This window comes from Cibotium barometz, chromosome 42 (genome assembly GCF_041138505.1).
Source record: "Cibotium barometz isolate CiBa-2024 chromosome 42, ASM4113850v1, whole genome shotgun sequence".
NCBI classification, from domain to species: Eukaryota; Viridiplantae; Streptophyta; class Polypodiopsida; order Cyatheales; family Cibotiaceae; genus Cibotium; species Cibotium barometz.
This window is the reverse complement of record NC_141087.1, coordinates 27,569,290-27,582,316: the sequence shown is the minus strand read 5'-3', so window position 1 is coordinate 27,582,316 and position 13,027 is coordinate 27,569,290. Positions and strand designations below refer to the sequence as shown.

Here is a 13,027-nt window from a genome sequence, read left to right as displayed (position 1 = left end):
ATAAAAAAGAACTTGGTGTTATTCTTCGCCATTGCTAGCGTAGGCCTAGTGGTCAAAATGTTACGTTAGACACTTGTTAAAAAGATCATGAATTTCAAAGGTTTTGTTCATGTAAATTAATATCTAACCTTGTTTGGTACTTGTTTCCTCAATTTTCTTTCTTTCTTATAATTGCATCACATGTGCAACCTCACACCAGTTTCCACGTTGACGTGCATGGAAGATGTTGTAATTATTGTTGGAACATGGAAGAGGTTGCTCAATCTAAAGGCTAGCTATGAGGGGAAAAGTATTGCTAAAATATGCAAGTGGGATGTATGGATGTGTTCGTAGATAATGCATACGTGTTGCAAATGGCTCTGGCTATTGTTGTGAACACTAGAATTGTCTAATTTTTGTTAAAAAGAGCATCATGAATTTCAAAGGTGATGATGTGTGTCCATATCTAAGAGTATGTGGCATTTCTTTCCCTCGATTTACTTTCTACCTTTCTATTAAAATGACCACCTATGTAATTTTGGGTTGGGTTTCCACGTAGCCCATGGATTGGTGTGGACATCTATAATCACCAGCCAGTTCTCGTGGGCGGCCACTTGGTTGGGACCCCCCAAGCAACCCAAGGATGGAGTAGATGGCACCCCCCACCATCTGTCAAATTCACAACCACTCAAAAAGTGAATTAATCCCACATTCCTTTATGAAGCTAATAGTGGAGGGAGCTGTACCAACAAATTGGCCAAATTACAAGATAGTATGTACCCTTCCCACTTCAATAAGAATTTCAAAAATTCTTTACCTCCTTCTTTGAGCTTTACTTTGCACAGCTTGTAAAAATAAATGTAGCCTTACAAACAGAGTCATATATTTTCTTAAGATGGACCCTAGAGAAATCTCTTATACTCATCCTTGCTATACCTATTTCTTGATCACCATAAAAACTGTTTCACGTCGTGAGATGCCTAGTGTTTCACGTCATGAAACACTTAGTATTTCATGCCGTATACCGGAATTCACGAAAAAATTAAATCTGAATTTTTTTTTTGGGCGTGAAACCTAAGGCATGAAAGTGCAAAAAATGATTCACACGTGAACTTTTCTTTTTTTTGGAGTCTAGTGGAAAATACGAATTTCCTTGTTTAAGGGGGATATTTTTTGAATTTAAAATTAAGAAGATATGGTCATTTTTCCAAAAAGGCAAGTGGGAATAAAAAAGTCAACCTTTTTATGATACCCCCTTACACCCTTCGCAAATGACCCCCTTATACCCTTCATAAATGACCCCCAAAATGGACAATTTGACAACTCATGGGCATCTACTCATTAGCCTTAATGATTTATGTAAGAACGTGATTAAGAACTAATCAAAGATTAATCCTTTCACTAATCTTTCCATCTTTTACACTAATCAAGGACTCTAATTAACCACTAATCCATAATTAATTCACACAATTGAGCACATCATTAGATAGAGCAAGGGAATACTAAGCCAGGTGCATCGACAAATGTGTAAATTAATCTAAAATAGGAGATTAATTAAACTCTTAATTTTGGTCTCTTCTTTTAAGGTAAAATTAAGCAGAGTCAAATTCTTCAAATTGATGTAATTAGGTGTTTTGATGCATCTAGCTGCTCTCAAAACACTCAAAAACACTAATTACGACCACTCACATGATCAATTTAGACCCCAATTAACACATTTTCTAAATTTTTATCCCTTGAACAAGATTAATCACCCTTAATGACAAAAACCAATCCATTAAGAGAAATTAGTTAAATTCAAGGGTTCTTTGATGGTTTTAGAAAGTTTCTAAAGGATTAAGTTACTCCTAATGCTTGCTAACACTCTATGCAAACAATTTCAATAGAAAACACACTAATTAAGCTAAAATTAATGACTTTAGTTCTATGTTTAACACTAAAGAGAGCTAACATTCACTAAAAATTGCATTCTAATACATTGTTTGATGCAATCGATACAAACTAAGCCTAATTCAAACTATGTGAAAGCCCTAAGAATATTAAAAACTGTTATTTTCGCTGCTTAGCTATGAAATTAAAGTATAGCAACGAAATTTTGCTGCTATTATCGCTGTCCCACAATGAAATTTCATTGCTATAAGCGCTGCTGGTAAGTGTCTTTCTTCTGCACGTTATGATCAATTGCCACCTCTAGGCATTGCAACGTAGCGCTTACATCAACACTTATGTCATTGGTGCAACACAATGCTTACTTTAGTGTTTTGTAGAGCGATGCACAAGCGTTGCGAATGGGTCCCACATTTGTATAGCAGTTGTGTTGGCCTTTGATTGAAAAAAGAAGATTACCAAGGACACACGGACGATGCTGATGGCATGGGGTACTTATTTCCTCTACCTTTTGGATTGAATCCCACATCTACCGTGCCGTGTGTGATGGGGGGTACTTATTTCCTCGACCACCTTTTGATTAAATCCCTACCTTGTCATCTGTCTACATTTTGGTACTTCTTTTCTCGATGTTCGTTGATTCTCCGTTCAAGGGATTACATCCCCACGTGTGCATGGCCTCACGGACCGTGGAATACATATTACATGGGCTGAGGCTGAGTGACCTTACAACGCGCTTTTGATCATTTTTGCGTGTGCGGGCGACTTACACCAGCATGTAGGAGCCTTATCCAGACACCATTGCTCATGACCCATTCATGAGAGCATCCTCTCTAGCAAACAGTAGAGTCATGCACGTAATGGTGTTGCGAAAGCCAGAGAGAACACGGCACCGCCTGGATTGGAAACCTTTATATAAGAGCTCCTCGCACTAGGATGTGCTGCAGTCATTTATCGTGTTCTACTTCTGATTTGATTAGTGTTGCTCCATCCTCAGCTATCTTCAAAATCTTGAGTGTGCAGGTTTTTTTGCAAGTCCTTTTGCTTTTTTGTACGGAGAATTAGATGGCCTCGGATCAGAGCACAAAGCATATTATGAAGAGTTCTAGGAGCTTGCTGGGCACGAAGGCTGTCGATCCAGACGACAGCGAGTCGCACGCGGTGATCTACCGCTATTCCTTGGCGGCCGCGGCGGCGGAGGACTTGAGCCAGGCCGTCCCGCGTGAGAACGTGCTGGACTTCTTCTACCCGCACGTGCTGGAGGCAGGCGGGGCGAAGAAGAAGCAGGAGAGCCTGGATTGGCTGAAGCAGAGGAGAGATGTGTTCCTTCTCGCGTTCGAGGCTGTGCAAGGGTTGGCGGCGGATGACAAGTGGTCCTTCTACCAGATAGCGGGCATCCACGGCTTGCCGCACGCCCCATACGATGGGGACGAAGGCGACTGGAACCCTGCCAACCCAGACTGGTGGGGGGGCTACTGCCAGCACGGGACCCCCCTCTTCCCCTCCTGGCATCGCCCCTACATGATGCTGCTAGAGCAGTCCATCATCCGGCAAGCCAAGCTCCTAGCCACCACGCTCTCTCAAGCACAAGAGAAGCAAGCAGTCCTGGACATAGCAGACCAGCTCCGCTTGCCTTACTGGGACTGGGCCAGTCACAGCACTAGAATCCTCGGACTCCCCGACATCTTCACCTCCACAGAGATCGCCTTGGCTTATACATGGAAGTCCTTCTCCAGGACCAAAATCCCCAACCCCCTCAAATCCTTCGTCCTCCCAGTGAATGTAGGCAAGCCCATTAGCTCCTCCGATGTCTTCAACCCCACCGCCAAGCCCAACTACGTTGTCCCCTCCGAGGGCACGCCCTTCATCCCCCAAGATTACCCCACAGTCCGCCATGTGAACTCCTCCTACATGTCCCAGAATGATCATCTCAATGTGACTCTCATGAGAAATGCAGGCACCACTCTGGTGGAAGGGGTGCATGCTATGTTCCACCATAACCAATGGCTGCCTTTCTCCAACCACTTCTGGTCAGAGGAAACCCATGGCGATGGCAGCCAGTACGGTCACTACTCCTCTCTGGAGCTGGTGCATGATATCTTGCACAGCACCGTAGGGGGCACAGGGGGCCAGATGACCTACCCCGAAACAGCTGCATTCGACCCCATCTTCTTCTTCCACCACTCAAATGTTGATCGCTTGGTAGCTCTATGGCAATACTGCTACCCCCACGCATGGATCCCAGAGAAGCCTCTGCAGCTAGATCATGAGGGCACCTACACTGAAAAGCCAGACAGTGAAGCCAATGCTTCCTCCCGTCTCACCCCCTTCAGGCGATCCAATCAGGGGCAGACCTTTGTCACTTCCAATGATGTCCGCCTTGTCGATGCTGACTGTGGCTACAGCTACCCAGAAATACTGCGAGCTCGCAAGGAGTCGTGGAGCCCCTCCCAAATGCTCGCCTATGTCTTGAAGCTCTATGAGCCTCCACAGAACTTTCTTAACAGATGGGTGCTGATGGTGGAGAGGATACAGAAGCGAGCTTTCAACGGGCCTTTCAGTATACGTGTGTTTTTGGGCAAGCCGGATGCCAAAGCGGAGACGCCGCTGAGCTCACCCAACTTTGCCGGAGCGATCTCTGTGTTTGCGAGGTCCAACGCAGTGAGGTGCGCTAACTGTGAAAAGCAGAAGTGCATGAGGGGCTCTCTTGATCTCACAAAGACGATGGTCAGGCTGGGTATAACGACGGCGGAGCAGTTGAATAATACCGACGATCCGTTTAGCGATGACGGAGGCCCTCCGTCCAACCCCTTGGCGGAAGCCGGGTCCGTCACTGTTGTGTTCGTGGACCTCAACGGCCGGCAGCTCGACCCAAGCAGCGTTGGCGGGTGGGAAGGACCCAAGCTCTCCCTCTACTTCCAAGAGGGCGTGCCAGATGAAGACGTCAACGAGTCCCTGGTCCAGAACATTGACGTGGCACCCAAGACCATCCATAAATTTACCTTGAGCAGCACCTCCTAGGGTTGGTGTAAAATAGACGAAGATACCTTAGTGAAAAAACAAGCCTCATGCCTTGGTATTCCCCCCAATAAGCACCCAAAACGTAACGTTTTTTTGAATGGTTATTAATTAAATAAAGATCGCCATAACGATACTATGCTTGCGGCGTTACCGACTAGTACCACTACGGCGTGCCATACTTACCATAGGATACAGACTAGCCGCGTTACCGACTAAGTGCCCCAGGGTAAGCACCATTCTGAAGAATGGCCTTACACACACACCTGTCGTGTGGCGGACCACCCACATTTTGCCGCGCATTGCGACAATGGGCGGCTGCCCGCACGAACACACACCCACACACACATCCCTCGTGTGGCGGACCACCCACATCTTGTCGCGCATTGCGACAGTGGGCGGCTACCCGCACGAACACAGACCCACATACACACACACACACACACACACACACACACACACACACACACACACACAAGTTTCATTACCTGTGTATGCTGTCAGCAATGAACTCCCAAAGGGTCCCCCGGTCCCATATATATAGGAAATTGTATCCCGCCGGGCTGGATGACGACCCCGTCGGGACCCGCCGCTGGGGTTTTCTTTTTCCCGACGGGACCGCCGGGTATAGCAAAAGCCCGGCGGGATTTTATCCGGTTACCAAGTTGCTTCCCACCGGCTTTTTTGGGAACATGTTAACATGTTAACATGTTAACATGTTAATAACATGTTAACACATGTTATTAACAATCTTCATTTTTTGAGAATTACACATCTGGTGCCTTGGGATTGACACATCCAAAGATTATTAGGATTAACACGTCTGAGATGATTAGTTTTCTAAAAATTACACATCTAGTATCTTGGGATTAGCATATCCAATAGCATGATCCTCTGGGAATTACAAATCCGAAGTTAGACCCATGTTTATCTGAGATGGGTTCAAGATCTTGGTTGGATGATCGTCCTAGTGTAAAGCATCCAATGGATGGCATTCACACATCAACTATTCAAACCTTAGTGGAGTTATAATCTTAATAATTTATAATATACAAATTAATGAGATATATTATAAAAATTTCTCTAAACAAAGTTTCGATCTATCCTTCTAGTCATTCAGACTAGTTTCTTAATTTGATCACCCTATGTTTTCCCTCAAAAGGTTTCCTCCCCAATCTTATTTCTCAAATTTATTGTACAAATATCTTGCATGTGCACCCCCAAGATACAAGTACAATTTCATAGGATGATTGTCTCAACATGTGAGGATATTCAAACCACTTCTATGGCCAGTAGAGATGATTGATTCGTCCTCATATGATAAACAATCACTTGTTTTAATCCCTTGATAGTTAACCTTTGAAAAACAAATCCTAGGAACTAAGATCGGCTCTTATACCACTTGTAAGGTTCTCCCTTCCCAAATAGGGGAAACACTTAAGATAGTCCACTAAGTTTTATCTTGGAGAAAATTTCCTACTCTCATCGACACCTTGACCATGCAGAGATTCAAGGATACGATTCATAGGTAAAACCTAGTCCTATCTCGTAGGGGGAACGTGGTCTTCTGAAAATCAAATCACCCATAGGATAATTGATCATATTTTGGGCAGTTACTAGTCCTGATTCCTAGAGACAACGCTTTATTCCTCATCCATGCAAGGCACAACCGCTGGCCTAGTCTTCTAGAATAGAATTGCCCGAGAACCTATTTATCTAGCGTAGGGCTTTCACTTACCCGACTAATCGGGTCCACCCATCCATAGGATGATACCATCGGGGCATTCCATCCTCCTACTTTCCACCCTACTCACATGTCAATTTTGTTTTCTAATTAATCCTACCACACTATTTGACATAAATAAACATGTTCTTTAATTAAGGCCCTTTTTACAAGGTTTGTTAAAACAACCTTTTTCCACAGTACAATAATGCCAAAGACAAGATTTATGAAAAAAGTTTATACATGAATCAATTCTATACAAGCCAAACCGGCTCTCTTATTCTTTTCCTTTATACTGCCGATGATCTAGAATTCGGCCTTCCAGCCTCAACATGCTGGGCAAAACCCTACGGGACCATACACCTCATCGTTAGCCGTCGTTGGCGCGGACTCAAGCCGGCCTGTCGCCCTCTCAGGCTCCGTCGCTTGATCCTCCCGCCCCTCAGAGGGATGTCTATGCACTAGGGTGGGCTAATTCACCGCACTAGCCCGGGCCCTCAGAACTAGGCAGCATCACAATTACTCGCCTCAATTGGCGACGCCCCCGCGAACCTCATTCTCCCAATGGTATGAGGGATACCATGGGTCAACTCTCTGGGCCTTACTAACGTCTCCGCTGTCCGGCTACATAAGCACAAGAACGGGGCAGCGTCAAGGCAGGGAGAAGTTATACCTGTACCTTAATTTAACCAAGATAACAATCCATTTACTCAACTAAACCATAGGACTAGAATCCATGTTACCTTCTTAAGAAGACAATCCTTTTCACAAAGATTTTAGCATTTCAACTTGAGATTGCGATAAGACATTCTTTATTAAGGCATATGCTATTGTTTAAAAGAATACAAACTTTAACTATTGAATCAATCAAATAGATCACTATTAACAATTAATAGAGAAGCCGGGGCCTTACATCAACCCCTAAGAATGATATATAATTAAAAAACAAAATATGTATATACCTTATAGAAATTTGTCATTTATCGTTGCCTTTACTCGTTAACAAGAGCTTTAGAGCTTGACATATGAGAATAGAGTCTTCTAATACCTTCTCTTATAATTGAAATCATCCGATCATCCCCAAGCTTTATCTTCTCTTACTTGTACTGTGACTTTTCTCTCTTTCGAAGGTCTATGGCAAAATAGCCTTCTCTTGCAGGGCTACAGCATACTATTCTTTCTTTAAAAGAAAAGCTATGGAGTTTTGGTCTCTTCCTTTGAAAGACCATAGCAATCTAACCTTCTTTTCTAAGATATTAGATAAGAATGAAGGGATATATACATCTCAAGCTCTACGATTACCTTGAGGCTACTTACTACCTTCTTACAGTTTTTCTTATGTAGAGACCCTAACAAAATCAAAAAATTATTTCGGCCATAACTCTCTGATGGTACATAGAGTGCAAGCATTTATTAACACATGGATGGCACAAGGGTACAACTCCATGAGAGCTATAACAGGATGTACTTAGATCAACTATAATGTAATGTTATTAGTTCTTTGTGCATACTTTTTTTTTCTTAGTTTGTCTTCCATTTTATACGTAGACTATTTTCTTCATTAATTCATGGATTTGCTAATTTGCTATGATTCCCCTTCCATCCTAGAAATGTAACTTTGTATCAGAGTATAGGTTTAGTAGGCGATTAGAGCTAGGATAGGTGTATATTAGTAAGGGCCTATTAGAGGATTGATTAGACACTTCAGCTTTCTCCTTACTTTAGTGTTTTGTTGTTGGTTTTGGCCATTTTCTCTTAGTGGAAAGAAGCATGTAACTCTGCAAGTGAGCTATAACAATGTAATTTTCAGCTCAAGCTCATATTGCAATAAGGTTGACAATCCTTAATAACAAGTTGCACACATTAAAACAACAAAGAAGCTATAGGCCTTATGCCATACAACATGGGTAGACAATAGACATCATCAGCTAGCAACAAACAAGTGGTGGTGGGAACCTTAGTACATTCTATTAAAATACACAATATTAACAACATGAAAGGTGGCCAAGTGAAAAGCCATGATTGTAATGATAAAACATTGCACCACAATTTTGTAATTCAGACCTCATTCAAGAAGAATAAGTGCTATAGGTGGCACGCAAAGTTCTGTCATTCAAAGTACCATCCACCTTCCTCAAATCGCCTGCACTCTTCTCATTTAAATTGTCTGCACTCTTCTCATTTAAATAGAACTAAATCTAGCCAATCATATTCATTTAAAAAATGAGGCCCTTTTCACCTTAATAAACCTTTTTGCAAAGTATGTCAAAAGCCTAACCATACGACCATAGATTGTTGGAGTAAAACCAAAAAGAAAGGATGTTCACTATGTATACTACACTTCTAATTCAGACACTTCTTACACATCTAATGACCCAAGTCAGGAAACATAGTACAGTGATACTGATGATGATCCATCTGATGAGTTATTTCAAGCCTATATGACCACTAATGATTCCTTTGATATCTCATCCGCTACTTGCATTCTTGACACTAGTGTGGCATGTCATCTCCTATTGTATAAAGAATAGCTCTATAACCGCCACCCTTTAGATCATTCCCCTGACATTAGTTTGGTAATAAGGTACCCATTGGTGTGGCACAACCAAGGTTGAATTGTCCTATGAAAAGCTTGTAGATATAGATAATGTGTACCTTGTTCCACACACTACTAAAAACCTCATCTTTGTTAGTCGAATCACCACGTGAGGGACCACCATTGAATTCAAACACACCCATTGTCTAATATGACATAAAGTCCCTATTGGTTCCACATACATAGTGGCTTGCCACCATTAGGGAAATTTTGGGGTCACGTTTTGGTTATTTAGTTCTAGTGAGAGAAAGGTCCTAGACGAATAATATGAGGCACTCCATTACAGAGATTTTCCCTTTAATTCTAGTCTGTATAGTAACTAAGTGGTTTTCACCTCACTAAGTGATTCAAATCAAGGTAGTAACTCAGTGGTTTTCACCTCACTATATGCATAATAAAAATGCATTCTATATAAAAATATATAGTAGGAAATACACCCACGATCCAAAAACCGATACTACAATCATTCTCCATGTCATCATGTGTTTTGGATTTCTCTCCAAACTAAACATATGGGCAAAAAAAGAAAAAGAAGAACCTAAACATATTTTCACGAATACCATTAGGGTTTTTCTCTTTGTTTTAACAATGTCTATGCAAGAACGATCTAGGCACCTTTACTCTATAATTGAATCCATCTTTGCATCAAATACATTGGATGAAAGCAATTGCTGGATTCCCATCATAATAAACCATGATGGCTAGGTTCTTCTTCAAACAACGAAGAAAAAGAGAGCAACCATCTTCAAGAAGGTTTTTTCCTTCCTTCTTGGAAGGGATGTGTTAAAGATTTTAGGCTTTGTGAGAACAAGATAACAATAAAGGAAAGATAACAATAAAGGAAGTGCTAGTTCAACATGTGTTCATGCATAGAGAACTCATTTTTTAGAAGAACGCCATGTACGTTGTGAGGAGAATATCTAGCCCATCCCAAACATAATGTGTAGATAAAAGAAATATACATATGATAGTGTCAAGAAGAATCCAGGTGGCTAAAAACATGGTGACCAAATGGATAAGAACAAGGGCATGAAATGAAAATAGAAGGTGCATGGTGGAACGTAAGAGACATGCGATGATACTTTTTGGAAGGAAGAAGTAAGGCAGAGATGGGGTAGAAGACAGAGAAGGGCGATGGATCAAGTGTCGTTCGTCGGTGTGGCTCAAGAGACCACCAAGTGAGAGACTGCAGTCGAGTGGGCTCTTGCATATCTCTTTGTTGTTTTAGGCTAGAGATCCTGCTATTTCTTCCAATTTTTCAGAGAAGAGGACATCGCAGTGTGAGAAAGATTAGTTGGATCAGAACGGAGGGAGAGCTCGAGTCCAGAGATTCTTGGAGGTGGTGTGTCCCCCCTGGTATCTCTAAGGAGCTTAACTCCATTAGAGACTTGATTCAAATCGGTTTTTTCTCAACTCTAACTGCTTTCTATCAGTCGAGGTGCTATTTCTGTGTGTGGAGAGGCCTGTCGTGCATGATAGTGGATTCATGGAGTTTGAAGTCGTGTAGCCGGGGTCTTCCTGTGGGAATCCCTGAGTTTCTTATGTGTTTTCTTCTTATGTTGGTGCCCATGTATCAAGGCTATTGAGACAGCGAAGTGTTTGTTTATCTCAAGTAGGAAGAGAGTTTGGAATATATATTTTGTCTTGATGTTTTTTTGTGATGAAGATGTGGTTTTGGTTAAGTTTATGGAGATGAAGCTCCTGAGTGTATGAGTCTGATGGTTGGGCATTTGGTTTTGAGTCAGTATCAGATGAGATAGGAAACAAAATTAGTTGTGTGTCCACTGAAGATCAGCATCATCAGTTGGAGGTGTGGAGTCTTTGTTTTGGGCTACTGAAGGGTAGTTTTTTGTGGGTCAATGCTGCTGATAGTTTGAAGTCAGCTATCAGTATTCAGATGGGTTTATAGCATGAGTGGTGTTTTTGTGGCATCTATAATTAGGTTTGAGTCAGCTAAGTGTCCACACGATTATATTCTTGCTTGGTTTGAATGATTTTTGGGTTTGAAAGTGCTAGTGGACGCAGAGGATAAATAATCTGCATGAGCTAGGCTAATTTAGTTGATTGGTATAGTCAAATTTGAAGCAACTATGTTAGAGCTGAAGTTAGTAGAGAGCTTGTAGTGTGATATTTCTTTGAGTTTGGAGCTGCCTAAGGGCCTATGGATGTCATACGAAATTTGAGAAAACTTTCTATTTCAGTTAAAGGTTCTGAGTCAGAGTCGGTTCTACGCTGTTAGAGTGCTGAGGTAGTATGCAGTTAAGTTCAATTAGAAGAAGATAAAAAGAGGGTCAACATGGTGACCACAAAGGTCTTGTCATTGTGGCTTTAAGGTTAGCTGACCTTAGAGGACAATAGAGGATCCTAGAGGACCTGTTTTAGAATAGAGTCAACATCAACCATTTAGAGGCAGTTTCCAAATAGTTGTGAAGTTAGAGAGGTTTCTGGTTAGCAACTGAGGTCAGGAGTGGCTTATTAGTGTATGTTCAGAGGTGCTAGAGGTCAATGCTAACCTAGGAGGACAGATGGAGTAGACACTTGGGCCAGATAGGGAGGTTGGGAGGGTATTGAGGTGTCTGGAGGTGCCAGCAGTGCTAGAGGGGGCTGAGGACAAGAGCCAGGCTAGTTAGTGCCCTTGGAGGTGGGATTTCAGTGTCCCCCAATTTTGATCCCATTGTGTCCTCTTCTTGTGTGCATGTAGGTGGTGTAGTAGAGGCCAACACCCAACCACCACACATGTTTTGGAGCCCCTAATGAGGATTAGAAAGTTCTTATCTAGAGATTTGGTCAATAGGTTGGAGTCTATTTGTTGATCAACTTAGGATCAATGACTAATTTTGGATATGAGGTGTTAAGAGGTCAGAAGGATGAGGATGTCTTTCTATTTTTGAGGAGGATTGAATTGGTGGCTTTAGGCAATAACAAGGATGATGATGCCTATAAGTTGAGGATGGCAGATTTGTTATGAGAAGATGCAGCCGGGAGTGGTTTGAGTATGATGTCAAAGATGCTGATAGGGAAAGTTGGGATAGGTTGAAGAGAGCCTTGAAGAATAAGTTTGGGAAAGCTGACATCCCAGAGAACTTGTGGAGAGAGATTTGTAGGCTAAATCAGGGAGAGAATAAAGAGATGACTTTTTTTGTTAGCAGGTGTTTAAAACAGTTTGGAGAAGGCTTCTGAAAGCTTTGGGTGAGAATCACAGGTGCCACCCGATTTTCTAAAAAAGGACAGATTCAGTGGTGTGTTGCATGAGAGCATCAGGGTGAAAATGGACGTGAAAAATCCTAACACATGGTAGGGCAATGAGGGTAGGAACTGAGCAATGGACGAAGAAGCAAAGGAAGCAAGAACTGTCTAGAAGAGAGAGGATAGCTGAGAGGTTTGAAGTGACAAATTTGCCCATGAATATGCATGTGTACAGAGGGGAAGTCATGTGGAAACTCCTAGGTTTGTGGAGTCATGTAGAAGACAGGAAGGTTTGCATCAAGAGGTTCAGAAGATGATTGATCCAGTAGGGAATCTGAATATTGCTATGCTAGGGATTATGGGAGTTGATTTGAATCAAGAGCAATGATGATGTGAATATCGCGGGAGCTATTATGGATGTGGTAGAGTCTTTTGATGAATCAAATGAGAAAATAGAATTGAATTAGAGTGCTAGAGTCAATATTGGAAGATACTAGCATTGATGAGAAAATAGAATTGAATCAGAGTGCTAGAGTCAATAATGGAAGATACTAGCACTGATGTGCATGGAGTCTTGGAGCTGATTGTTGATATCTGTTAAAGGAAGCAAATACACGTTTGAAGGATGATGACTGTGT

General features: G+C 42.1%; 1 protein-coding gene across 1 annotated transcript; it reads left to right on the top strand.

Annotated features, from left to right (window-relative positions):
* Positions 1 to 2,713: 2,713 nt before the first annotated feature.
* LOC147614328 (polyphenol oxidase 1-like) lies at positions 2,714 to 5,016 on the top strand. The gene has a single exon (XM_086780883.1). The coding sequence runs from the start codon at positions 2,932 to 2,934 to the stop codon at positions 4,885 to 4,887; it is 1,956 nt and encodes a 651-aa protein (XP_086637009.1). The 5' UTR covers positions 2,714 to 2,931; the 3' UTR covers positions 4,888 to 5,016.
* Positions 5,017 to 13,027: the final 8,011 nt, after the last annotated feature.